General features: G+C 42.7%; 1 protein-coding gene and 1 long non-coding RNA gene across 3 annotated transcripts; one reads left to right on the top strand and one right to left on the bottom strand.

The window, feature by feature from the left end:
* LOC116652422 lies at window positions 1-6,375 on the top strand. Its single transcript, XR_004305425.1, has 3 exons — window positions 1-242; window positions 1,454-1,571; window positions 6,185-6,375. It is a non-coding gene; the product is annotated as an uncharacterized LOC116652422 (long non-coding RNA).
* EIF1AX (eukaryotic translation initiation factor 1A X-linked) lies at window positions 1,773-27,162 on the bottom strand. Of its 2 annotated transcripts, XR_001559581.2 has the most exons (8): window positions 26,920-27,162; window positions 26,109-26,192; window positions 24,389-24,492; window positions 22,808-22,858; window positions 22,195-22,276; window positions 21,995-22,086; window positions 19,134-19,252; window positions 1,773-2,453 (listed from the first exon to the last, which is right to left on the bottom strand). XR_001559581.2 is itself a non-coding variant. In XM_015885290.2 (7 exons), the coding sequence occupies exons 1-7, from the start codon at window positions 26,933-26,935 to the stop codon at window positions 19,247-19,249; spliced, it is 435 nt and encodes a 144-aa protein (XP_015740776.1). In that variant the 5' UTR covers window positions 26,936-27,162; the 3' UTR covers window positions 17,904-19,246. The 2 variants fall into 2 exon arrangements, 1 of the variants encoding a protein (XP_015740776.1); XM_015885290.2 differs by lacking the exon at window positions 1,773-2,453 and having other exon boundaries at window positions 17,904-19,252.
* Window positions 27,163-27,265: the final 103 nt, after the last annotated feature.

Raw genomic sequence — 27,265 nt, forward strand, 5'->3', positions numbered from 1 at the left:
TATATGGGGGTTTCCCTTGAAGTGATTCTACCTGTCTAGGGATGACATTGTACCACTTCGTTCACATTATAAAAAAAAATTCTTGCATGTCTCATTGTAGGAGTGCCTCCTGTTTTCCAGGGCATCCTTTGGCAGTGCCCTCAGAATGAAGAAGGATTCTCTGGGAACCTCAGTTTGTCTTCATAAGAACAGCTGGTCCAGCACAAATTGCATGGGCTTGGTGCCCAGTGAAAGGAAATGAGGTGAGTTTCCAGGACTGGGAATTAGGAAAACGGGATACAGATGAAGGAGATACAAGGGACAAGGATGGAGAAATGTAGCCATGAAGCTGGAGGAGGGGATATGAGGGCACCTGTTGGGATATCTGTGTAGGAGGCAGGGCTGGTATCACGGTACAGATAGGGCAACAGGAGGATGTGTCCTGGGGACAATGAGCTGGCTCACACTGGCTGCCAGCCGGTTGTGAAGCCCTTGAGTGTGTCCCACTAAGACATAAGTAGTCTCCTATGCCATAATGTCTCTGATGGCTGCTTGCAGCCTGGCCAGCATTCAGCCTAAGAGCCATGCGATGAAAAAGAAGAGATTTTTAGAGAAAACTTAAGAAAGCAGCCAGTGGAAAAAAAAAATTAAAAAAAATAAAGCAGCAAAGATAAAAAACTCTTCTTCAGCACTGTAAGTTATGTGATGTGACTCAGTCTTTAAATCACTTTCACTATTTTTTTCCCTCAAGACTCCTGCCTCATTCAGTGCAAAGGACGGTGTTTAATTAATATATAGTTCTTCAGTGTTTGTGTTCATTTTCATCATGTAAAGTGGAACCTTTCATGTCATCTTTATTGTACATTCTTCAAACCCTGCCTCGAAGGCAGGTTCATTAATTTCCTTGATGGCTTTCCTGCGGTACTCTCATGTCATCATTTTAGCTTCTTCAAGCATTAATGAATTAACTTTATAACATCCTTCTAAGTCGAAGTGGTGCTATTATCATATTTAACACCAGGGGAAGAAATAACAGAAGGCAATGGATCTGGAGTGCCTGCAGTTGCTTGTTAACCCCATTGTGTGCTGGGGCTGACAGGTTGTTGAGCCATCAGCTCCCCACTATGAGTACACATTCCTATGAGAGCTGTCCACAGCATGGCCTATGGGACGCCATCTTGGGCACCCCAGCTGGCAAAGAACTCCTGGATCCTTCTTTGATTGAAACTCTTGTACCAGATGGTTTTATTTTAAAGGATTTTTAAATGTATTCTATGACATGTCATGCTCTTTTGGTTAAAATCAATAATATGCTGGGTTGCTTTTGTGGAAAACATTTACAAGGTCTCCTTTTACGCACCATAGACTTTTTCTTTCTACCTCCAACTTTGTAGTCCAGTTCTTAGATGCTTCTCTCTGTTAACAGTTACAAACATGATATCTTCTTTCAGATAACTTCTGTTTATTCTTACAGAGAAAAGTGCTACTGGGAGCAAAACGAGGCTTCAATGAAATTCCAAATCCACACAGTCACCAAAAGACCAAAGAGGTCCATCTTGAGCCACCTATTTCAGCATGAGGGAAGGACTGATGTGAGTAGATTGGAACGACTTGATGTGAATTTAATAGGTGCAGTCATCAGCCTCTTACACACAGTCTATCAGGGGTAGAACTATCTCCACTCCTTGGAGTTAATCTTCTTTTGCTGTCTGTCCTGAATCTTCTGACTCTAATGTCTGATGCTGACCTCTATGTATTTTTTTCTTTTAGAAATTTTTAGAAATTACTACAGGTTTTCAGCAGATGCTTTATTTAAACAGATTTGTCTGGATAGTCATACATGAGCTACAAAGCACGCATGGGTCCAGGGCTCAGAAAATCTCAAGAGTAAATCAGCACAAAGGTATAAGAAAGATCTTGAAGATGTAGGCAGAAAGCAGTTGGCAGGACTGTTAATTTTGCCTCCTGAGCAGACATTAGAGCAAAATCTATCAAAAAAGATCTTACCTTTTTAATTATTATTTTAATTTTTATTTTTATGTTTGTATGTTACAGTTGTATCTGTGCAACAAAATCTCTCTCTTCCTAGGATTGCTCCTAAGGGGACACTGAATGACGAGCCCTTAGCAAAACAGTCAAATCTCCTACACAACCCATCTCCCGAGTTTCTGCTCCTTGCTGCCATTTTTAATCAGCCAGCCTAGCATCACTCAACATCTGAATGTCAGAGATGTAAAATCCAGTTCTCCAAAGCAGTGTTTGCCTACTGTAGCTTCAAAATTGTCCTTTCCTTTCTAAAGCTCCCAGTGGTCTAATGCCTCATTGGTAATGCCTCATCTCTTACAACTTCTGAATGAAACAGAGCGCTTGCACCGAAGTCTTATTGCAGATAACACAGATTCTCTTGAAGACAATGACTCCTCTTTGCTGGATAAGTTGATGTCCTCCGAGAAAGTCAAAACACGACTGGAAAGCTAAAAAGAGAGATGTAACACTTGTGTAAGAAACCAAAGACAGGCGACAGGTATAGCTAATTATAGTTATTCCAGACTGCTGAATGATTAATCAACTTAGAAGCACTGTGATCATAGAGAATATCTATCTATTTATTTATTTATTTATTTTCCCAGTCTTTTGAAACCTTTCTATGAAATGTCCTGGTTGTGTCAATCTCAAACCTGTGTATCAACAGGAAAATGGTGTTCTCTTTCAAAAGCACACTTCTGAAGGGTGTTATTTCTAAAGGAAGTCTGCCTTTAGTTCTGAATGTTTTCAGAAATCCAGCTGTACATGCCCTGGTGAAATGGCTTCTACTTCTGTTTGTCTCTCTGTGCCTGAGGAGCCAAGGGCAGCTTACCTGCAGGAATTAAACTACCTTTCAGGTTCCCCCAGCTGAGGAGCAGGACCAACATGTGGTTCAGTCTGGAGAAGCTTGAGCTACATCTGTCTGCTTTATTTTTAAATACTTACATAGCTAGGAAGTGTCATTCAATGAATAATGTCAGCCTAATGTTAAAATAATTTGTAGGATGAATCATAATGGATGGCTTTGTATTTGGAATTTGGCTCACTAAAAGTATACTGGTTCTTCTCCACGTGAAAGTACAGGCTTGAAAAAATCCTGCATTATACTAAATCACATATCTCTTACATTAATATCCTATGCTATATATGATGCTGTACGCTCCCTGTATGCTCTGAACAGGAGCATACTCTCACTGGTGTCACACATTTAGGGCGTCCTGACTTGGAAGAGGTTGACACCAATGGTGCACAAAAACAAGTGAAAGAACAGAGAGATAATTTATCTCATCACCCTGTCCCACGTTATTTACTGATGGCGCAGGCACTTTAAGTCGTGTATGAACACAGACCCGCCTACGCATGTTTCTTTACTGAGCACAGCAGTGGGAGAAACAGCAGTGGAATGCAACACAAACCTATTTCACACCTGATTCCAACGGAATATTATTTTTTCATCAGTATTTCATTAAAAGGATGATACGTGTTATTCCTCCTATTTACCCTAAAATAAGCCTATCCTTGTTTACTGCTCAATACCTGTTCTCGGGATTCAAAACATCATGAGCCACAAATTGCGAGAGCTCTGTTATCAACTACCTTGCAGAACAGTGGCCAGATCTCACTGGGGGGCAAACAAACTAGATTTAGATGCATTTTGGATTACTTTTGATTCTGAGGTTAAACTAAAGGTTCCTTACTGCTGTATTAGGCACAGAAAAGGCAAACACTCTGCTTGCTTTTCATGCTCTAACAGGATGTGACACAGTCATAGCATTTGCTTGGAGAGGCAGGGGAAGATAAGCCACGCTGGCGAAGGAAGGAATGTCTGCCCTGCAGCCATAGAAACGCATTTTGTATTTTATGTTTCTCTTCACCACCTGCTGAAGTGATTGATATTTGCCTGCAGTTATTTGTAGTATTTTTGTCTAGCTGCACAAGCGCGCTTTGCCAGGGAAAGGAGCACTCTTTCCCCAGCAGTGCATCTATTCATACAGGGGGTGGTTGTGTACGGACAGGAACCGATCCGCATCTATGTGACAGTGAGCTGTCCTCAAGGTTATGGAACATCAAATCCTAAGATACTTCTACTCTGATTGAATGCTCAAAATAGCATTAAACTAATTAAGTTTAGTTATTGTTGAATAGTAATTATACTGCATTGAATGGCAGACAGTCAGTGGAGAATTTATTTATTTATTTATTTATTTTATTAGAATAGTGTCCTATAAATGCAGATTTGAGCATTTGGAACAGGTTGTTCAGGGAAGTGGTGATGTCACCATCCCTAGAGTTGTTTAAGGAAAGGAACACAGTACTTAGGGACATGGGTTAGTGGGCAATACTGGCAGTAGGTGGGCAGTTGGACTAGATGATCTTAGTGGTCTTTTCCAACCTTAATGATACTGTGATTCTAAGCGAGTCATCTTGAAGGGAAGTTATGACTATGGTAGGGATACAAACCTCTTGAACACAGACCTACGTGTGTCTGTGACGTATATTCCTGAGCACTACTGGAAACTATTTGTGTGCTTCAGGAATGCTTCTCTGCATGCAACAAACAGGGATTTTATTTACTTCCATTGTCAATTATCATTCTGCCTTAGCTTCCACAGCCCAGCACATGTACTCATCCACATGATCTGGTGCATTAAAACGGTATAACCACAACACTGGTCTCAGTGATTCTGTGGTTGCTTCAAAGCATGATAAATCAGAATATGCCTATAGATCCAGTCTGAAGGTCTCCTAGTGATTAAAATGAGATCAATAATTTCGAAGCAAGTGGTATTTGAAAAAAAAGGTAGCTAAGCCTCAAATCAATGAGTACAGGATATTATACAGAACATTTAAACACTAAAGGGGGAGGGTTTTATTGACAAAACTCGCTCATTGGGAATGAAACGGATCCTCGGGCTGAGCTCTACTAACACAGTTACAACAAATCACCGATCTGCCTCTGAACAGAAAAATCAGATACTTTGCTTTGTAAACAGTCAGCAAAGAAATCTAAAGTGTATCAACTGTGAAATGATTTAATGTAAGTTTCAGAGAGGTGTATTTAGGTGGTTGTACAGTTCAAAACTTGAGTGAACGTCAGATGTTAATCAAACATTAACTTACATTAATTCTATGGGTGAGGGACTGCTCTCACACAACTAAGGATCACATTTCTTCCATGCTATAAGCCCAGCAATGTATGGATCGTGTCGCTTCCTCTAGGTTTGAAGTATGTAGTAGTTGTAACTAAGCAAACACAGTGAATGCCATCTATAAATCTTTACAAATACAATTTAAGACCTCTGCAGTTGACATAGAAGGGATGTAAAGAGGAAAGAAAAAGATCCGGCAGTTGCCAGTGAGTTAAATCGGAATTACAGATTCTATGGAAATAACTCAAAGAACTGTACCTAATCCATTATGTTTTCACAGTCATTTAGTGTATTTTCTGAATTCCAGATCTTGGACAATTTAGTCTTTCTTTTTTGCCTTGCAAATCATATCAAATTACATTTCACCTAAGTATCTTGCAATATGACAGTCTCACTTCTTAGTTTCTACTTTCTATATTAGGCTGTTCAAAGTTTTCTAAATTAATGTCTGATAATGACAAGATTCATTTGCTCAACCTTCAAGCTCAAATTAAAAAAATATTCTGACACAATTTGCTCAACTGGTTGGAAAAATTGATCTTAGAGACGAGAATTTCCACTCAATGGGAATATCGTCATTTCAGAATTTAATTTCAATCCAATTCATTCGAATATAATGAAAATTACTCACTTGGAACAACAAAAGAAATTATTCTGCGTATGAACACCTGTATTTCTTCTTGCCATATGATAGAAAGATTTTGTAGCGCTCTTACATGTATCTTGTTACTTCAGCATGGAGTCCTGTGAGCATATCCAGGAATGGGTAAGTCCTGCAGCTCCAGTCTGGAGACTTGACCCCTTCCCAGCTTGTACCATTACTCGAGATACTTCTTTTCTTTTCAAAATGACATGACAGAGATCTCCAGCCCTGCCTAAATCCAACCCTTAGACTCTCTACGAGCTCCCAGTGATTCTTCAGTACAGTATTTTTATTATTGTTTTCTGAGTAATGTTAAGTTTACATCTTTCTCATGTGAAATGTGAAAGTATGTTTTCAAACTTACAACTGCTATTTATTGCTTTAAAAGCTCCTGACCTGTTTAAGCTGCAAAGAAGAGTGCTCTTTGCTGAAGCTGATGTGACTGAGAAGATATCCTGGAGGTTGGGGCTGAACGGAAGGCTGGAAGGTGAGCAGTAGAGTTGAGACTCTGGGGGAGCAAACAGTTTCAGAAGGTCTACATGGCCAGTGAGGAGCTCCTTAGTGAGCTAGCACAGAAGAAGAGACTGGTGAAGAGGCAGAAACAAAGGCAGGCAGCAAAACAGTTAAGCAACGTTAGTGTCAAAATCAGAAAGGCCAAAACCCAGCTGGAGCTGAAAGTGCTGAGGAGCACTGATAAGAACGAGAGAGGTTCTGCAGAATGCTAATTGGAGAAGCAAGTTCAAGGAAAATAAGCTCATAGTGACAATAGATGACACTGAAAAAGCTAGATTACTCAATGTCTGTTTTTTTTTTCCTACCGGTTTCAGAGCAAAAACCAACTTCCATAGTGCTTGTCCATGGGACAAGTAACAGGCAGCCAGCAGGGGAGAACCAACTTAGGCACGAGAGAAACAGCATCTGTTCAGATGCATTGGGTTTCTCCCACAAGCTGCTGGGTAGCCTTCCTGATCCTGTGTTCATGATTGTGATGCCACTGCCAGTCTTTAAAAGAGGCAAGAAGAATGGCTCAGGGAACTATAAAGTAGTCAGATTCACCTCAAGCAGTTTAAAGGACATGGAGCATATAGTCAGGGGTAGTTGGTCTTGGAAGATAAGTCCTTTATGACCTGCCTAATATGATAAAATGACTGGCTCTATGAGCAAAGGCAGAGGGGTGGGTGTAATGTACCTTGATTACAGTATGCCCTTTGGTACAACCGGACAAACAGACTTTTAGATGGACTGATAGCAGTATGGATCATGGGCCTGTAAGGATAGCACTCAATAAGTCAACATTTGGCTGTTAATTAGCAAAGTTCCCTGGGGTCCGTATTGGCACCCGTATTCACGCCTTTATTGACAATGTGACTGCAGCGCAGAATTCATTATCAGCAGATCTGCAGATAGCACTAAATTAGCAGAAATGGAAAGTTCAGCCCAGATGGACCCCTGAGAACCTCAAGGACTGGACAGAGATGTTGTGATCCATATAAGAGGTATGAAGTTCTGCACCTGGAACAGCTGGAATAATCCACTGGATGGGTACATAGTGGGAAGTGACAGGTTGGGCAATAGTTCTGAGGGTTACAGTGTGCTCCAGATCAAATGTGAGCACTGATCTTGCTCTTGTAAAAGAAGCTGTACACTGGGGTACGTTAGAAGCATGGCCAATACATGAACTTGGCTGATTATTTCTACCTGGTACTGGCAAGGCCATACCTGAAACACTGTGTACATTTTCCTATGCCTTTTGTCAAGAGGGATGTAATGGGAGAGTTCAGTGGAGAGCTTATCAGAAAGCTATGGAGGAGAATCTGGAGGAGCTGGAATTAGTCTGGTAAAAGGGAAGCTAAGAAGTGATATAACAACAGTTTACAACTGTTCGAAGGATTATTATAAAAGTGACAGACCCAAACTCTTCCTGTTAGTGCCAGCTACTCTAAGAAAGAGAAATTGCCTCTATATATGTGGGAAGTGTGGGCATTAGGATAAACAAGAGGGTAGTTGAGCATTACATCAGAGGGATGGAACAACATTTGACACCTTTTCAAGACTCAGACAAGGCCATGAGGAACATAATGCAGTGCTGAGCTAATCCAGTTCAAAGATAACCTCAAGAGGTGCCTTCCAACCAGACCTTGCAGCAGGCCTTAGATATCTTCATGATATCTTACTGTTAAGACCCTATTATTTGAACAAACTGTTAATTAACTTGTTCACATGAATGGTGGTAGAAGATTGTCACCTAGCCTGTTCAGAAAGAGACACTTCTGCAGATGGGTAACACCTTGGTGAGTTGTGTAACTGAGACAACACCTCCCATCAACCCACTTTGTGGAGATGATACAAGTGCAGCAAGAAACGTCAGCTGAGGAAAGGCATTCAAGCCACATATCCCTCATTTCCTTGCCATGGTACCCACTCATCTTTCTGGCTTAAATTATGTAGTCATTAAAATGTGAATATAGACTCGGGTTTTCTTCTGCCACAACTTAAACAAAAACCTAAATTAATAATTAGTTTGATTAGTATTATTCTATCATCAGTAAAAAAGCTTTAGGTCATCCTCTGAAGAAGAGGAAATTGAAGAAACTAGACCTACGAAGGCATTATATTCCTATCTCTTTGAATATTTATGCGGCCACAGACTCCTGCCCCAATACTGGATGATACAGAAGGGAAATCTTTCAAAAAGGGAGTGAGCTAAACTGACCTACATACTTTGGATCTAAAAAGTGGGTTTTTGTTAATACTTGTAAGAGGCAAGTTGCCATGCTAATGAGTTTATGATTTCCATAATCTGAGGCAAATGACAATAAGGTCATTTATAGTCAACAGGATTTACAGGTGACACCACTAGCAGAACTTGTTTTACCATATTCAGGGGAACACAAATTTGCTTGTCTTTGTCTAGAGGTGTAGGGTGGTTGAGTTTAATTATTATTTAATTAAAATGAACAAACAAACATCCACAGAGGGTAGTATATATCCGTATGTCCTACACATCTGAATTTTTCCTTTTGTTTTGGATTTTTTTCTTTAGAATCAGTGTGACAGGCTTCACTGGAGACATAATGTCTCCAGTGGAGAGGACAAGAGCAGCTGTGCCACAAGAAACTAGAACCACATGCCACCCGATGTGACGCACCCAGTACACTCACACACACTCAGGCACCTGGCTGGTGTCAGTGTGAGGCCACTCCTGCTAAGCTCTGAAAGATGACCACGATCAGGGCAGGTTCCTGAGAACTGGAAAAAAAAGCAAATGCCACTCCTGTTTTCAAGATGAGGATTCAAGATGCTACAGGGAAGGTCGCCTCATGTCAGTTCATGAGAAAGTGATGTGGTAAATCCTCCCAGAAAAGATTTCAAAACATATTGAGATGTTTGGGAGTAGCTGGAATCGATTTACAAAGTGGAGATCGTGCCTCCACTATGATGAGATCACGCAGGTGGCATGGTGAAAGAAGGAAGGCCAGTAGATGCTTATGTTGGCTTGAGCAAGACTCTCAGTGCAGTCTCTGAGAATATCTTAATAGATAAGGTGATGAAATAGAGACCAGATAAATGGACAGTAGAGTGGACTGGAAGCTAACTGAGCTGCCAGGCTCAAAGGGCTGTGATCAGTGACATGAGGTCCATCTGGAGGCCAATCACTAGTAGTGTACTTGGAAGTCAGCACCTCCCAAAGTCGTCATTAATTACCTGGATGATGGGACAAAGTCTTAGCAAATTTGCAGGTGGCAATACTGGGAGCAGCTGATACATCAGATGGAAGTGCTGTCATTAAAATGGACCTCAACAAGCTGCAGAAATGGGTCAACAGAATCCTCATGGCATTAAGCAAGTTGAAATACCTGGTGCTTCATCTGAGGAGCAATAAACTCATGCACACGTACAGGCTGGGGGTTGACCAGCTTTATGGAAAAGGACCTGGAAAATCCTGGTGGACAAGTTGAACATGAATGAGCAAGGTGACTTTGTGGCAAAGAATTCCAGCAGCAACATGAGCTGCATTAGGCAGAGCACTGCCCGCAGGTCAAGAGAGGTGATCCTTCCCCTCAGCAGTGCTGTGAGACAACTGAAGTGCTGTGTCCAGCTCTGGATCATCCCATACAAGGAAGGGATGGACATATTGGAGTGAGTCCAGTGAGGGGTCACAAAGATGTTTAAGAAACTGGAGCATCTGACATACAAGGAGAGGCTGAGTTCAGACTGTTTAGCTTAAAGAAAAGAAGGCTCAAGGGGATTTTATCAGTGTTTATCAGTATCTGCTAAGGTGGTGTGGAGAGTAAAGAAGATAGAAACAGATTCTTCTCAGAGTTATCTGGTGAAAGGATAAGAGTTAACAGGCATAAATTTAAATACTGGGAAACTCTCTTACATAGAAAGGTTTTTTGTTTCTCTTTTTGTTTTTTGTTTTTTTTCTACTGCTGATAGAGCAATGATACAACCTTCTCTGGGCAAATGGATCAAATGACCCTGATTTAAACAGGGGTGCTGGACTGGATGATCTCTAGTGGTGCTTTCCTGCCTCAGTTAGTCTGATTCTGCATCTACAGGAGAGATGCCAAGCACCTACTTGGCAGATTCTAGAAGCCAAGTACCCAAGGATATACTGAAACACTTTCGTAGAATCATGGAACAACTTGAACTGGAAGGGACCCTTAAAAGCCATTTGGTCCAACTCCCCTCCAGTGACCAGGGACACCTACAGCTCGATTAGGATGCTCAGAGCCCCATCCAGCTTGACCTTGAGTGTCTCCAAGTGGGAGAGCATCCACCACACCTCTGGGCAACTTGTTCTACTACCTCACCACCCTCACTGTTCAAAATTTCTTCCTCGTATCCAGCCTAAATCTCACACAAAAAATAGTGTATATTCACTTTGTAACTTCATGCAACTCCCGCACTGAGACAGTCACTCGGTCACCATCTCTAACAGGGAATTCAATGGGAGCTCTCTGGTTCTTGGAGCCAAGTTCCAGCCCTGTTATACAGAGAAAGTGAATGCTCCAGCGGCTCAGCCACAAACAAACCTTCCAGGGAAACCTGAGACTCAGCTTCAGAACATAAAGGCAATCTGTATGGAACACCCTGAGCAGGCTGGGGAACAAGTGAGTGCTTTAGAAACTTCAGGCAATGCTCAGCCACTACAAATGCAGCTGACTAAAGTTACACTCCCTTCAGTGAAATATTAGATTGATAACATGCTTCAAAGCAGTATATTCATTTTCAAATGCTGTTATTGGCATCCAGATTAAATAAGGAACAGTACTGTGGGGAATGGAGCAGAAAGTTAGGTGCCTTCTAGGTTAGCAGGGAGGTGGAGAGGGAGTCTGGTGTATGTGAATATGAGATTTATACATAGAGGCCCACCAGTAACACTCTTGAAAGAACCTCACATCTTCTAAAGTAAGACAAGAAAAGAGATACCCATACAGTATGATACTGCAATTAAAGGAAGAGTAAATACCAGCACTCTTTAAAATCATACACCTGATAAATGTTTAAGGCCTCATGAAGGATATTGTTACGTTGAGACTCAGTCTAGAATACAGTGCCCATTTTTGGGCTTATTTATTTCAAATGCTTATTTCTCACAAGTCAGCTCAGTTTACATGCTTTTGGTTAAACTTTTTTGGTACTTTTTTTTTAAGGAAACCGTTACTTCTTTTAAACCATGAAAGTGACAAAACCTTGGACCGTGTGGTCCACAGATGTCATACCTCGATCATTGGAAATGCTCAGGAAGCAGAAGGACAGAGCACAGGCTCTAAGTGGATGTGCTTTGCACAGGAGGTTGGATGAGCAGCCCAGGTCCCTTCCAACCCTACACCTTGACTCTGCAGGGTTGTACGTATCATACACACACTGGTGGCTTTGAATAGGGATCTGAAATAAACCTGGCCTTCACTTCACAGCACCAAAAAGGTATTCTTCAAAACATACTATCCAAAGCCACCTTCCCATTGTGCTACTCATAGCTGTGATTATTTGAGCCAGGAACATTTTTAGATCTAGCAGAACAAGGACCAGAACCTTACTTTGCTGCCTTTGGCTTTCTGAATCCGAGCTTAATCTACAATGGAAAAAGATATAGAGTGGTGTGGGTGGAAAATCCATGCACAGTACATTCCAGATCTACTTACTGTGCTAGTGATTTCCCTTAGGCGCACCCTCTCATCACATCCGAGCAATAGGAGGAGGAAAAGAGGAAAGTTTTCATTCTAACAGAAGAATAACTGCAGGCTTCAGTAAATTAAGTGTTGAGATAAGACACATCTTACAGAATTACAGCCTGTGAGTTATGAGCACTCTTTGATGTAGCTGCCATACAAGTCACTTCTGAGAATATTTCTGAACAGCATTAAGTTGCCTATGGCTTGACAAAGCATTTTCCAACTATGGAATGAACATTAAAGTATTGAGAAAAATAGCCAATTAGCCACGGCACACAGCCTGCAAACATTCCAGGATCCTTTGAAATTTCTGGAAGAAAGCAGAAGATGAGCTGAACAGCTCATCCTGCATACGTCTGAGTTCCAGTTACACGCACATACACACCCTCTGATTGAGGAAAGCATAATTTTGAGTGGCAGAAAAATGAAACATACTTAGAGGGCAATCACAGAGGGACCAATGAGCATCATGGAATGTCACCATGTCACTGGGAAAACTGCTCACTGATGCTCTTACCACAGTCATCCACGAGGTGAGGTAAAAATCAATATAGAATTTCAGAGGAAGGACAGTTATTACGGCACATCAAGCTACTCAGAACAACATGCTGTTCCCACAATGACATACTTCTCATGATAAAAGATTTCGGCAAAAAGCCTCTTGGGAAATCTCAACAATATGGAGAGACGTAATTACAAGTCTTCCGCTCTGAATTAATATTTGTGTATTGGGAAAACATGGCTTCTTCAAGTCTGTCCATTTCCATCACAAAAGCTGGACAGATAAAAGGCCTGTGTGAACATTTTTTCCCCCTTGGTATTTTCAGTCCTATAGAAAGCTACAGCAGGACACCTTTACAAGCTCTGGTAACAAGGCTGTGTCACCTGGGAAGAATACAGGGATGCCGTCCGGACTTGCAGACATGGGATCAGGGAAGCCAAGGCACAGGCAGAACTGAACTTGCAAGGGACGTCAGAAACAATAAGAAAACCTTCTACAGGTACATTGGCCAGAAGAGACAAGCCAAAACGGGCGTACCTACTTTGGTAAGTTTAAAAGGAGAACTGGCTTCAACAGATGAAGAGAAAGCTGAGGTGCTGAATGAGTTCTTCACCTCGGTCTTCACTGGTCGGCCAGGAGGGAGGGGGTGGTCACGCAGAGACGTAGGCAAGGAGGTGGATTTTGTCCCTCTCTACTCGGACTCTTTGTTAGAGGCCCCGATTCTGGAGTGTACTGAATGTCAAGGTGTTAGGTAAGTCCCTCAGTACAAAAAGTACATTTGGATGTGATTTTGGAATAGGGTCGATCGATATTGTTGCGAGGGACAACCGAAGATGATCAGGGGGCTGGTATAAGCACTCCCCTTTGAGGACAGCGCTGAGGGCGAGTTACGGGTTCGTTCATTTAGCCTGAGAGAGCAAAGTAAGTGATTGCCAAGTAAATCGATCGGCGTGACCTCCATTAAGCCAGCCTTTCCAGTACCTAACTAGAAAGGGAACATTCTACCCGAGACACCTTGACATCGGCAAAGGTAAACGCATCTTCGAGAACAGAGGCTGACAAACATAGGCGGGACCACAAGACGGACAATGGTTTTAAGTTAAAAGAGGGAAGATTAGGTTGGTTGTTAGCGGGGAAGTTCTTCACTAGGAGAGTGGTCAGGGCCCCTGGAACAGGTGGCTGCCAGGAGAGGTTGTTGCGAAGCCCCCGTCCTGGGAGGTAGTTCAAGGACAGGTTGGACGGGGCCTGAGGCAAACCTGATCTAGTAAAGGTGTATGTTTGGTGGCCCTGCCAGGCAGGGGGGTTGGAACTACATGATCCTTGAGGTCCCTTCCAACCCGGGTCATTCTGTGATTCTGTGATTTAGAACAACATGGCAGTCTCAGCTGGGATGGCTGTAGCACTGTGGGAATACTGGAAGAGCCTTCTAGTGGGGCTGGAGCAGACAGGGACAGAAAACTTCAGCTGCTGACCCAGTACTACGTAACAGAAAGGTGATATCATCTGTTCTCATCACAGCATAGCTGTCCCTGTGGTAAGACTTTGCCATGGCATTGAAGTGGATCTCCAACAATTAAGTGGGAAATCACAAGTTCAAAACTTTGCGCCAGGAGAAATGGTTTTTGCAGGAAGATGAAAATACATTTTATAAACCTTGTTATGCACTGTGAATATAGAATGCAAGACTGCAAAATAACTTTCATATGCCACAGCGATACTTGTGTGAGTGACTAATAAGGGAAAAACTGAATGAAGAATTCTCTTGAATCAAGAATAAAGGTTATTTTGAAGGATGAAAAACTGAAGGTTATGTCAGAGGATGCCAATCTATACAACATGATCAGAAATAGTCAGGCTTTCTTCTATCTAACTGAAGGCTACTGGGACTCGAGTCATTTATTCTAATTATTTCTCCATGCTCTAAACCAGATTCAGATTTTCAATGGTTTTTTTTCCCCTTTGATTCTCCAGCAGCTGCATTAGTGACCACTGATAAATAATCCAATAAGTAAATAAAGCAATACAATCAATTCAAGGATTTGTCTTTCCTCTGTAAGTACAGCAACTAAATACAGCAACTGTAAGGGCTGTCAACACTGTTTCAAGGGTTGTCACAAAGCTGAATCCATTCTGACAGACGGTACCACTTGTGGCAGAGCAAACAGCCCAGGCAGACATGAGTGTCCTGCAGGGATCCTCCTCTTTATCTGCTGCTCTTCACTGTTACTAGAAATGGAGGAAGCAGCACCCATCAAGTGTTTCTCTCACTGGCAGGTTTGCACCTCCATCCATGCCTGCGTACTGGAATCAGCTTGTTCTTAAGAAAGGTGACCAACTTCAAGAATCCAGAAGAAAACATCCCCAGTGTTTCCATTCCTGGTGGTACTTATTTGCAGACACCAGGAACTTCAGAGTCCCCAGAACTCCGTAACAGAAACTCTACTAATGAGGAGGTTGAGGCAATCCGCTTACTTGAATTTGCAAGTGTTGGTTGGATGTTGTTTGTGGTATTTTGGCAGCTCATCTGCTCCCTCCACAGGCCAAACATACAACAGTATTTTGCCTATGATCCTTTGGGAATAAAATCAGCCAGCCATGAAAGGAGAGTAGTGCTGACAAAGCAGTACAAATGGTAGCAACCGCAGAACAGACTTCGGTAGCACAACAGCCTTGGCACACAGGTGGGAGGCACTGCACTTAATGCTGCCTGCTTCTATCATGGGAAAGACTGTACACTTTTACACGTTAAGCATTCCAAAAAGAAAATTTACTGCTAGGTGAGTGATGAAAAATAGGTCCCGTATTAGTTATCAAATCTCTCAGCTTCTGATGAAGTTCTCCTTTCTTGAGCTAACATCTTGAATGTAAATAAAACCACCCTGCAATGTTTTTTTCTTTCTACAAACACATTCAAGAAACAAGAAGAAGAAACTAACTGATAGGACGACTAAAAGTGCAAGATGTCAGGCCTATCACAGCAGTCAATAAGGCATGCAAACTACTGGAACTGTGGTGCTGACATCCTGCACAATGCATAAGCAAGTGAGAACAAGAGACTGCCCACTCAATTTGATTCTAAATGTTCTAGGTGTTTAAAGTCCAACAATATAATCAGTGTAATTTAAGCAGCTGGATCCCAAAGGTAGCCCATAAACAAAACAAGCACTTGAAAAGAGAAATAAACGTTTAGATGCTTCTAGCAGTACTTTACTGCTAGTATGTTCTTCCCAGATGGAGTTACACGAAGGCTCTCGTGCTTGCAGTTGGCTTCCATTTGGTTGAGAGTGTGATTGTAAAAGGTCAATCTTCAGCATTACGTCTGATGGGCAAGATGCAGCACAAGCAACCTGAGCTCATCAGTAGGAATACTTACTTATGCGTAGTGTGATAAGGAAGGAGATGGAGAAGGAAAGGCATCATCCCTGCTCATCTTTCCTCTTTCCCAAAGGGCATGCACATCCAGAGAAATAAATCCTTACGATCCATTTTGTGTCAGAACAAGAAAGCATTGCCAACAATGATATTCACAAAGACCGAAAAGGCACCAAGCTTAAAAGGAACAGATATTTCAGACAGTAACACTTCTCTCTTCCCACAGACCTTCCAAGAAACTTCAGCTTTCTCAAGTCTTGCAGTATGCATGTTCAGTAACAGCAAATGACTACAGTCGAGGTTGACTGCTCCCATTGTTGAACAAGGTTCAACACCACATCTCAGCTGGAAACAAGATTCACCTCACAGCCCCAGAGGGAAGCGGTTCCAGCACCAGCAACGACTCAGAGAAACCACAAGTCCTATCAACTCCTTGTGAAGAACCTGCTTAGAAACACAGGCAGGTACCACACTGAGCAAACTGCCACCCTGCCATAAGCATGTATTTGCTTATGGCCATTGAACATAGAGCCACATCTACACATGGTAGCGCATACAGCACACAGTAACCTATACTTACACATATAAACTGCAACAAGGAAATGGCAGCACCAAAGAGCCACAGATGACCAGTTCCTCAATCGCCTGAGGAAGGAGAGAAGCGAGGGCTTCTTCAAAACCACATACATTTTTTAAACGAGTGTCTGGACAGTGCAAAGGATTAGGGTGGAAAAGCACTACGGGTGCCCAAACAAATGCTGCCACTCTTAAAGGCTGTTGAGACAAAGATTTGGTTCAATGGAAAGCAAACAAAAAACCTATTTCAAAGTTTTAATTGCTAAACTCTCAGTGGGAAACAGACAACACAAAGTTTACTCTTCGGTCGCAGAAAATTCACCTTTTAATTTCTGTGTTATGGTTTCATACTACAGGTAGAAAAGCCAGCAGCAGTTCTCAAAGTCAAACAAGTCTTATTAGAAAAAAAACTACATAGAAATAACCACCTTTCGTGGCATCAGTCATCAATCTTGCACTCCTCTACCTGGCAGCTCCTGCCTTCCTTGCATGTGGACGCTGAAATCAGACCTATTTTGAGCAAGCAGCTTTTTACCTCTGGAAGAAAAAGGGACAATACAAAGCTGCCTGGTTTGCTTTGTGAAAGGGGCTCTGGCAGTGGACAGAGAATGAAGACTTTTATTTGAGAAAGACCAAGTAGCCCACCATGAAATTGGTGAGATGGTGTTGAGCCAGAGCACTAGGAAGAAAATCATGGTTGAATAGGAATCTTCCTAAAGGGCTCTACAGAGTTTTGGGTGGGCCAGACAGGAGCCTGTGACCAATAAAGACCGGAAACAAGTTTGTGAGGAACAGAATTTCATCTCTGCCCTACAGCTGAAGCATCTTCTACAAGAGAATTCTGGTACACTGAAATCAGTTTCTTGCAACAGCAGCATATTTGTTTCTACTTCTCTTACCACCGACAACGTACTTTACATTTTTCCTATATGTACAAAAGTGTTTTTGGCAAGAATAAATTCTGTATTTGTACCTTGGGTAAACATTGACTGTAATTTAATCATTAACTTCTCTGCTGCCTCTACTGCATAGAAATCTTCCGCACTTGGAACCCAAACTTGGTTTGGGGAGTTTCTAACCCATTTTCAGAGCTGCTCGATGGACTGTTCAAGGCAGGGAATGGCTTATAAACCTTGCCCTGAAACTTTACAACTTGTACATTGATTCACTACTGAACCTTACGGACATAAAAAGACAGAAACTTAATATACTTTAATATTGAGGCAAATGCTACTACGTTAGTAGCACATTTTCCCAACATGTAGCAAGTTCTTACCATGAGTTTCTCAAATCCACGTAATGTTTGGCTAAACTACTCAAGACTAAGAAATAGTTGTTATTGTGTGATCTTTTAGGAATAACAGATACTGTAAAGAAGGAAAACGATAAAGAAAGACACTTTCTGAGAAGTCAAACCTAATGCAGAAATCCTCCTTAAAAAAAATAATCCCATAAAGCACAGAGGCCACTCCGTATTTACAGACATTTTGTTTTATCTATTGGGGCAGTCACTTTACAGCATACCAAAAAAGACTGTATAACGAATACAAGTGTCAAGAATCAGATCTTTATGGCACAAAAGGAAGCTTTCCATTATCCTGCTTTCAGAGCTGTTAAATACATGACTGAAGACAAACAAACTAAGGCTACCACAATATGATATTTTCATGATGATGTTAGTTTTTATTCAGCTTCAACTGACTCCTCCAGTCCAAAGGTGGAGAAGAATCTTCCCATTAGTTTGTTTCAGTGATTCATTCTGGATGGAAAGATTCTTTTCCTACGTCTGACACAAATTTAATTTCTCATTTATATTGTTATTCAAAGTTCACAAGAAGCTTTAACGTTGTACCTTCAGCTGCGTGGAATTTAAGATTAAAATAAAACTCTACTCTTAACATAACCCTTTCTATAATGTAAAAATATTCTACATGTTTAACATATCAAGAATGTTAAGCATTTGCTTTGGGGGAAAACTATTTTAGGTTGTATTTTTTCAGTACAGAACCAAGTTCGTATGAACTCATCCCTGTTCTGTTGGGTGCCACCCAGTGTTCATCATCCACAACTACAGCTTAGCTACTGAACAGACAGGAGAGCTAAGCATCCAAGACAGTCTTTAACAACTGCCAATTGAAGATGCTGCTTATGTTTTACCATTACTCCTCCTCTACCCATGTGCTGTGGCAAATTTGCTTCTTTGAAATTACGAGCGTTCTGAATTATCAAAATCAGTATAAAAATAGCAGCATGCTACGAGACGTGAAAAGCAGATTCATGCATTACGAATTAAAATGCAGATTTCTGCCTTCCTTTTATATTATCAAAATCTTTTACAGTTAACATCAAGGCAAGGGGTATAAGGACAGACGCTGCATAGTACATTGTAATACTAATCTGAACTGGGTATTTAATCAAAATTCATGATAATTACAGGGTAAACAATTTTTATTTCAAAATACAAGTTTAAGTGGAATTGTAGTGATGAAAGCACAGGAGGGGAAAACCAGAGTCTTTTACAGCCCATGTCTCTGTATCTTACTTATACCCGGAGCTAAAAGCTCTAATTGGTGAAGAGAAAATATTTGTGGCATTTCATTTAACCTTTGTGATAATCCAGCATTATCCATTTCTAAAGAAATATAAATACTTTAAAACAAACATTGAAAATAAATCCTTTTGATGTAACAAACTACACTCTTTACCAAGAATTTTCAGTCTTCTTAAAAGAAAGGTACTTCACCCAAAAAATAACCAAAATATCAATGTAGAACAATCCTTGGAGGAAGAAAGTTGGAATGTAAACCTCTGCTCCAAATTAGATCTGAAAAGTAAAAAGAAAGAGAAATAATTTCATTCACATGTAGTTTTCATCACTTCTGTCTTTAAGCTATTTTTACATCTTAACGGGAAACTCCCTGAGCTCCATACAATAATGTTTTCCCCTCAGCTTGTATCCCCCCTTTCTTAACATGTGAACAATTACTTTCCTCCTACGCCCTCACCACCAACATTATGATACTATGGTTGTGTAGGGAAACAGCTATGCCAGCATTCTTACAAGTAGCACAAACATAAATAAGCCCACAGCTCTCAAGAACAGAAGCCCAAATGGAGTTTAATGATAACAACCCCAAGTACTGACTATCCAAACAATTTCAGTGAATGAAGATTTCTGACCATTCTCCTGACATAAGCAACAATGGAAAGGTTCCACCAGGTCTTTCATGTTGACTATGGCTTTCAAAGTCACATCCAGGCAGACTGGGATGATTCTCAGAGAGATTACTCTTATTTTGTCACTTTACATCTCTTCTTTTCTTACAGCATGATATTCGTACTATATAACATACCTGAGAAACCTGAAAATAATCACAGCTGCTCACTTCAATACATAATGGCCTCAAGTTGTGCCAAGGGAAGTTCAGGTTGGACATTAGGAAACACTTCTTTACAGAAAGGGTAGTTAAACACTGGAATAGGCTCCCCATGGAGGTGGTTGAATCGCCATCCCTGGTTGTGTTTAAGAGCAGTTTGGATGTGGTACTGAGGGATATGATTTAGTGTAGGGTTGTTAGAGTTAGGGTACTATGGTTAGGCTGAGGTTGGACTTGATGATCTTTGATGTCTTTTCCAAACTGAGTAATTCTATGATTATCCCGCATTGCAATCCATTAGTTTGCAAACTGCATTCCTGAAGTATTCATACAGCAATTTATCACATTAGGACCTTACAAGGGCTCCATTATAAAAAGCAAATAGTACTACAGAGTGTTTCCAGCTACAGTAAGCTCAACCACTGACAGGTTCAAAGTGCATTCTTCAAGAGTTTGAAGAAAAATTCATCAAGATTTTGGATAGTTTGAAATAAATGGTTGAATGAAGAGCCTCAATGAGGTAAAAATAATGTAAGCATAGGGAGAACTGGTCCTATTACCATCTCAGAGAAACAACTAAAAAGATGAAGACTTAAAGCATAAGACAATAGTTTGAATGGTCAATCCAATTAAGTTAACTCACTAGGCTCAGTAAGTTACTAATTATCTCCCGAGCCAGCTGACCCCGCACACATTCATCTCACTACTGCAAAATAAAGCACAACATCTTAGGAAAGACTTTATAGCAGATTGTAATTTGATATGTAATCAATTTTACTACTGTAAGAGTGTGCATAGTCAGTAACTACGGGTCAGCGATAAGCAGTAACAAGTAAATGTGACAATCTGCAAACTCATGATTACCATCAACTCCAGTACTGCTAAGGTGCAGCTTTTATGACTTTGAAGAAATGCAGAATGTGAGCCAAAACCAGAGATTTAAGACCTTTTTTTTAAAAAAAAAAATTAAAACAACAACAACGTGACCCACAAAAATCACAGAATGACCCAGGTTGGAAGGGACCTAAAGGATCATGTAGTTCCAACCCCCCTGCCTGGCAGGGCCACCAAACATACACCTTTACTAGATCAGGTTGCCCAGGGCCCCGTCCAACCTGGCCTTGAACACCTCCAAGGACGGGGCATCCACAACCTCCCTGGGCAGCCTGTTCCAGGCCCTAACCACTCTCCTAGTGAAGAACTTCCCCCTAACATCCAACCTAAATCTTCCCTTTTTCAACTTAAAACCATTGAAAAATCTTTCAGTTGATTCTCATGAGATGGTGAGGTTGCTAAAACTACAGAGAAGCCACATTTTTTGATGCAGTTTCTCCATGAACTATGACCTGTTCCATAAACTGTGTCCAATGCAGTTTGCATTCACACAGTCCTTGGCTCATCCTGCTTCAACTGAACTGTCCAAAGGTGCCCTACATAACATGGGAGCTGACCCACAAGCCTTCGTGCAGTCTTCCTGGGAAGTCTTTCTAGCCTTCACAGCAGGAGATGCCAAGAAATCCTAACAGAAAGCTAAACCTTCTATATCATCTACTTTGCTTTCCATAATGAGCTTGCTGTAATGAGCTTACAGTTCAGAGAACAGCACCTGGGGCTGCATTCAGCTCCTTCAATATCCAGCTGTGTCCATACATCTAGCTGGTGACTCCTGTAATTGCAGCTCCTCCCTGTACATACATGTACATACACACAAACACTTGGACAGCTACTGCCATCTAAATCTGTCTTTGGGGTCAAACGACTTTGACTGTGAGCACCTTAGAGGTATTGAGAAGACTGCTCAAATTTTAATAGTATGAAACTAAGTGTGCATGCTCTGCATAGTGATCAACTAGAAGAGGACAACACAACAGAAAAGAGAGCAGAAAGCTGGTGTGCTCATGTCCACACCCCTTTCTGAAACACTCTCTGGCTCAAACATCTGCCAGGCTTGTCTGAGAAAAGGTACTGAACTGCTTTACTCCAAAAAGGATTCCGGGAGCTGAGGAAGTGAAGGAACAACTCCCTGAAGCACATAGATACACTAAGCACCATAACACTCTTAAATCCTTGATTTAAGCTATTCTGAACATATGTATATTGCTTTACTTTCCACAGAAAACATTGGAACGCAGCTCACTGTCAAAGATTACGGTTTCAAACACGTCACACAGAACACGTCTACTACTTACATCATCAATATCTTCATCATCATCTCCAATATCGTCAAACTGGATTTCATCATCATCTCCGGGACCAAATGTGTCTGTTTCATTGATTTTAGCTAAAAAAAGGCATTCGGAAAGTTAAGGAGAGCATTCATACCAAGTCAAGATAGGCTACATATTCTTGTCCAACATGAACTTCCAGTTTGAAATGAAAACATTCTTACCATGTTCTGGAAGCTCCCCATATGCTTTCAGACTTCTGGCTTCATCTGCATTATACTTTAGAATAACATCAGCTTTGTTATCCTAAATAGGAATTTATTAGAAGGCATTAAGTCATTTATGATGGAAAAAAAAACCTCCCTAAGAAGCACAGTAAACTAGTAACACCTGTATTACTTAGAGAACAGTAATATCTTCTTCATTTCTCTCTATTTTTAATTCTGAGGTTAAAAATAAGAGATAATCTTTGTAGAATATCTTCATCTGCGCTGGGAGATACTCGGTTTTGTTCTGCTTGGTCCTTATTTCACAGGACCCAAGCATCAAACACTGGAAAAAAATGAAAGGTTGGGTGTGATGCTAATAAGGCCACAGTGGCTGCCAACAACATCTGAGGGAGCAATTACATTTGGAAGAACAAGTTTAACCAGGATTTGTCATCTACTCAAGACAACCTCTCTGCAACGCAAGGAAACTAAAAGTCCTGATTTAGCGTAACCAAAGACAAATCCAAGTGAAATCAGATGTGAGTTTACTCAGGATACCTGCTGTAACTTCACACTAAACAAAGCTGGTTGTAAGCTACTTCAATGACACACCGCATCGAATGCTCACCTGGTAGTCTCGTAAGCCAACCAATATAATATCAGATGTATTTATCCAAACCTGAAAGAGTAAGCATATGCTGTATTGGAAGAATTCAACTTCTTGTTGTATAATGAAAAACAAAAGCACGGCACATTTAATTTTACTAAACAACATCAAGCATTTCAGTACACTTACCATTTTCACTTTCTACCCAATAACTTGGAAATCCATATTTTCATGGAAAAATCAAGCTCCTAAATACCAGTACTATTATTTAGCAAGTTATGGGGCTATTATGAAGGTAAATCAGGCTTCTTTGAAGAGCTTCTAGCCAACAAGGTGGTTATTAAGTCATTACTTCCCAGAGAACAGCATAACTAATGCACTGAGCCATCCCTCTGAGCTGAGCTCAGCAACAGCCAAAAAGTTGGTGAAGGAGCTGGTGAAGAATCAATCAGTCAGGAACCCAAGGAAACAAATGGAGCTGTTCCTAGTAACTGGCTGCAGTAATCCATCAAACCAAAGCCTTCAGAAACCCACAGAACAGGATATACTGAAAGAAATACACAAGATGGTCCTATCCCGCGGTAGCTCGTTTTTTGCAGATGGAGAATGCTTCTGTTTGGACTTTCTTCTGACATGAGGAATAGCCTTCTGTGATGACAAATGAATTCTGCAGTACGCAGCATTTATCTGGGAACATCCTCCATTACCTTCAACAGTTTGAGCAGCAACACATTGCTGGCAACCTGCGGGGCTCACAGTGATACTAAAATACGTGCAATCATCAGCCCCTGAGAATTAATGGGTAGAACAATCCAGAATGAACACAGCAACTGCCTGTTGTGTTTGTGGTATAGGGAACCTGCTTTGGCAGGGGGGTTGGACTCGATGATCTCTAGAGGACCCTTCCAACCCCTACAATTCTGTGATTCTGTGTGATTCTGTTTTTATTGGGAACAGAATGAGAGAGGAACACCTGCGTACCACACACCAGCAAAGGATGAAGATGTAACACCCAGAACGGGTAAGAGATGGCACCACAGCATCCAGAGGTGCTGAAGTTAAGGCTGACAACACAGACACCACCCTGGAGGCAAAGAGTTCTGCAGATCAGCTTTGCATTAAAATAGTTTAGGAACTGATGAAGCAAAGAAGGGATGGCATCTGAAGGGCCTGTGGAAGCTCTAAGTTTGCCTCAAGCCCCTGTCAGAACTGCTCTCAGATAAGTCACCCAGCCAGAAGATGATTATAAGTAACATTCATTTCCCTCTCCGGTACAAAGAATAAGCCAGGGAAGGTATCTAAATGTGATTCAAGTTTCCATAATGTGAAAGGTCAGCATTTCACAAGCAGCCTGAAACCTCCTCTGAGGTACCTGCATCTACTGAAGGGGGCTCTTCAACTCCGGAGCTGCACTCAAAAACCCAACTGCCTATTTCTGTGCCCAGATAATGGAGATACAAGAAAAAATAGTTTACTATTAAAAACAATGTTTCAGGTATTAAGCGCAAAATAGAGCTACTATTTTTACTGTAAAGAGCTCATTACTCTTTTTAGTTTGTTTCCCATTCCTTATCGCGCATAATGCCACTGTTTCAGAATTACCTTTTTCCTTAGTTTCCCTCTGATGTGACATAACCTCTTCACGCCATCAAAACACAATGCCTCCAGTCTTCCATTGCCCAACATCTTGATCACCTGGGCATATTCTGAAAGAGAGGGTAGGAGAGAATAATAACATGGAGACACAGAGTAACTTGTGTCATGTAACCAGATTCTGCTGTAACATTTTATCAGCCACCAACCTGGAGAGAACCCCTCATCAGCCACAATGGCAGCTGGTTTTTGTATCCTTCCTGACACTGGCTTGAAAGCATTGTGACCAGCGGCCACTCTTGGTTGCACTCATGCTTTGGTTTCCTCTAAATGCTTCCTAAAGGGAACTTCTAGAGCTAATGTGTCACACTCAAGAGTTTATTACAGCAGAACAGCTCCTGTACTGTCAAAACTCCACTTTATCACTGATGGAAGAGGTGGATGTGGTACAGGTTGGGTACCCCCACCACTACTCCCAGTCCTGCCTGCAGAGAATCTATGGATAAAGCTGTTATTCTTCTGTCTGAAAGGCATCCCTGTACATACAGGTTTCGATTGGAAGCTGTGCAGCTTCTCTCCAACACACTACTAAAGCTTGCAACTTAACGTATTATCAATTAGCAGAAAATAACGTGGCTTTTGAGAATAACATTACCCGACCATCCCTGCGTGCCAGGAAAATACTCTCAGTTCATCTGAGTTATATTTCAATACTCAAAAATCTTCCCACGGCACAAGATGGAGAGTCCAACAAACCGCATCATGATATTACAAACTGAGCAGATCTCAGTACACAGAATTTGCTTGGGATTTGAAATTTGCTTGGCCAGTGTTTCTAATAAACCTGGTCCCAGTGCTTAGCTGGTGGCTATGCACGTGCTCAGGTATAGGTGAGCCACAGCCAGAGCATGACATGCAGGGCAGGGTGAGCCAGAGGGCAGGTGAGATCTCTGCCATCGGAAGGCAGAGGACAAGGGAATCCTGGCCACCAAACTCCAGCTGAACGCTTCTGTCGCTCACTGAACCTGACAGCACCCAAGAAAGGGCTGCGCCTCTCGCTCCTGCTCTAACAGCTCCCAGGTGTCCCATCCCCTGCCCAGAAAGTTAGTGAAGACGACAAAGGACAGTGAGAGAACAGAGCTTCTGTTTTAGTCAGGTCAGTGACTCCAAAGATTCCACAAGAGATCCCAAGACACCACACAGCTGGCACAGAACTGGCAGTGGGACCGTGCATCCAAGGGACAACCAGCAGCTACCAGCAGTACCAGGACCAGCTACATACAGCAACCCAAAGGACTCCTATCATTGTTCCCCACTGCTTTTGAGTTCCTCAGACACCCAGATGCTATCTTTGAGCACCAGCTTCCAATGTGCAGGATCTGTGGCGACAGGATAAGGGGAAATGGTTTCAGTCTCAAAGAGGTTGAATCAAAGAGGGTAGATTTAGATTAGAGGCAAGAAAAAGTCTTTCTTTTACAGCGAGGGTGGTGAGGCAGTGGCAGAGGTTGCCCAGAGATGTGGTGGATGCCCCATCCCTGGAGACTTTCAAGGTGAGGCTGGATCAGGCCCTGGGCAACCTGATGTAGCTGTGATGTCCCTGTTCATTGCAGGGGAGTTGGACTAGATGGACTGTAAAGGTCCCTTCCAACTCTAAGGATTCTATGGATGTCTGTGACTCACAGTATCTGACCGAAGCAGCAGCACTGTGATACCACACTCAGAAACTCACCTTGCCCATCTTCCTTGAACACCAGCTCTCTTTTCTCTGACTCGTTCTCATTCTTACCTCGTCGTCTGTTTTTACCTCCTTTACCTAAACGTCACAAGAGAAGAAAAGAACTTGCATTACTACCTGCCAACAGCGTAAGAGCTAAACAAGGGGATTTTGATGCATTTTCTACCTATCAATCTCGAGCACCTGTTCAGATGTTAACATTTGTTTGTAAGCAGGTGGTAACACCCATCAGAAGAGCAGAGCTGCGGTGGTTTCAGACGCACCGGCTGCTTTGACAGCGCACAGCACGGATGTACTGGTAGGGGACTGCAGCTCGCACACCCTGTTCCAGCCCAAGGAGCAAGAGGGCGGACTGGAGCGGGGCTATGGCAGCACCGAATCCTCGTATGTAAGCCCACGCTCCATGACGGCGCTGTTTAAAAGCCACACACGTGGCGACGGGATCAGGTGGCCTCTATGGGGACATGGAGGAGCGGTCTGTTCTTTCCCATCCCCACAATCTCGCCGCTGACGAGCAGCGGGGCGGGATGCGGCAGCGCTGGCACGGAGGGGCCCAGCCTGCCCTGCCCTGCCCGCCTCCCTCCTTGGCCGCCCTGCCCCACGGCCCGGGACCCGCTGCGATACGAGGTGCTGGTCGGGCCTAGGCCCGGCCGTGGGGCCTTCAGCCCCTTCGCAGCCCCGCCCGGCGGCACCGGGCTGCGGCGAGCCACACGTGAGCGAAGCGCAGGCCTCCCCTGTAGGGCCGAGCCCAGGCCCGGCTTTACGAGACGGCGGCGGCGGGGAGAGGTAGCGGGGGAGGCCTCACCTTTATTCTTGGGCATGGCGGCGGGCGCTGCGCCGCGCGGGGCTGGCTGCGGGCGGTCGGGCCTTCGGGCGGCTCCCGCGAGGAGGAGGCAGAACCGAGCGGCGGCTGCGCGCGGGCGGAACGGGGCGGCCGGGGCTGCGGCTCAACTCGTGCTTTCCGGCCGCTGGAGCCCGGCCTCCAACACGGCGCCACCCGGCGGGGAGGAGGACCGAGGGCTGCACGGCGCCCCGCAGCGCCGCGGGGAGGGGCGAGAACGAGCGCGCCCGCAATGTGGCGTAGCCGTCACAATGTGGAGAGTTCCGGCCTTAACGACGGAGAGAACAACGCAGGCGCAAGAGATAAGCGA

The sequence above is a fragment of the Coturnix japonica genome, chromosome 1, assembly GCF_001577835.2.
Source record: "Coturnix japonica isolate 7356 chromosome 1, Coturnix japonica 2.1, whole genome shotgun sequence".
NCBI classification, from domain to species: domain Eukaryota; kingdom Metazoa; phylum Chordata; class Aves; order Galliformes; family Phasianidae; genus Coturnix; species Coturnix japonica.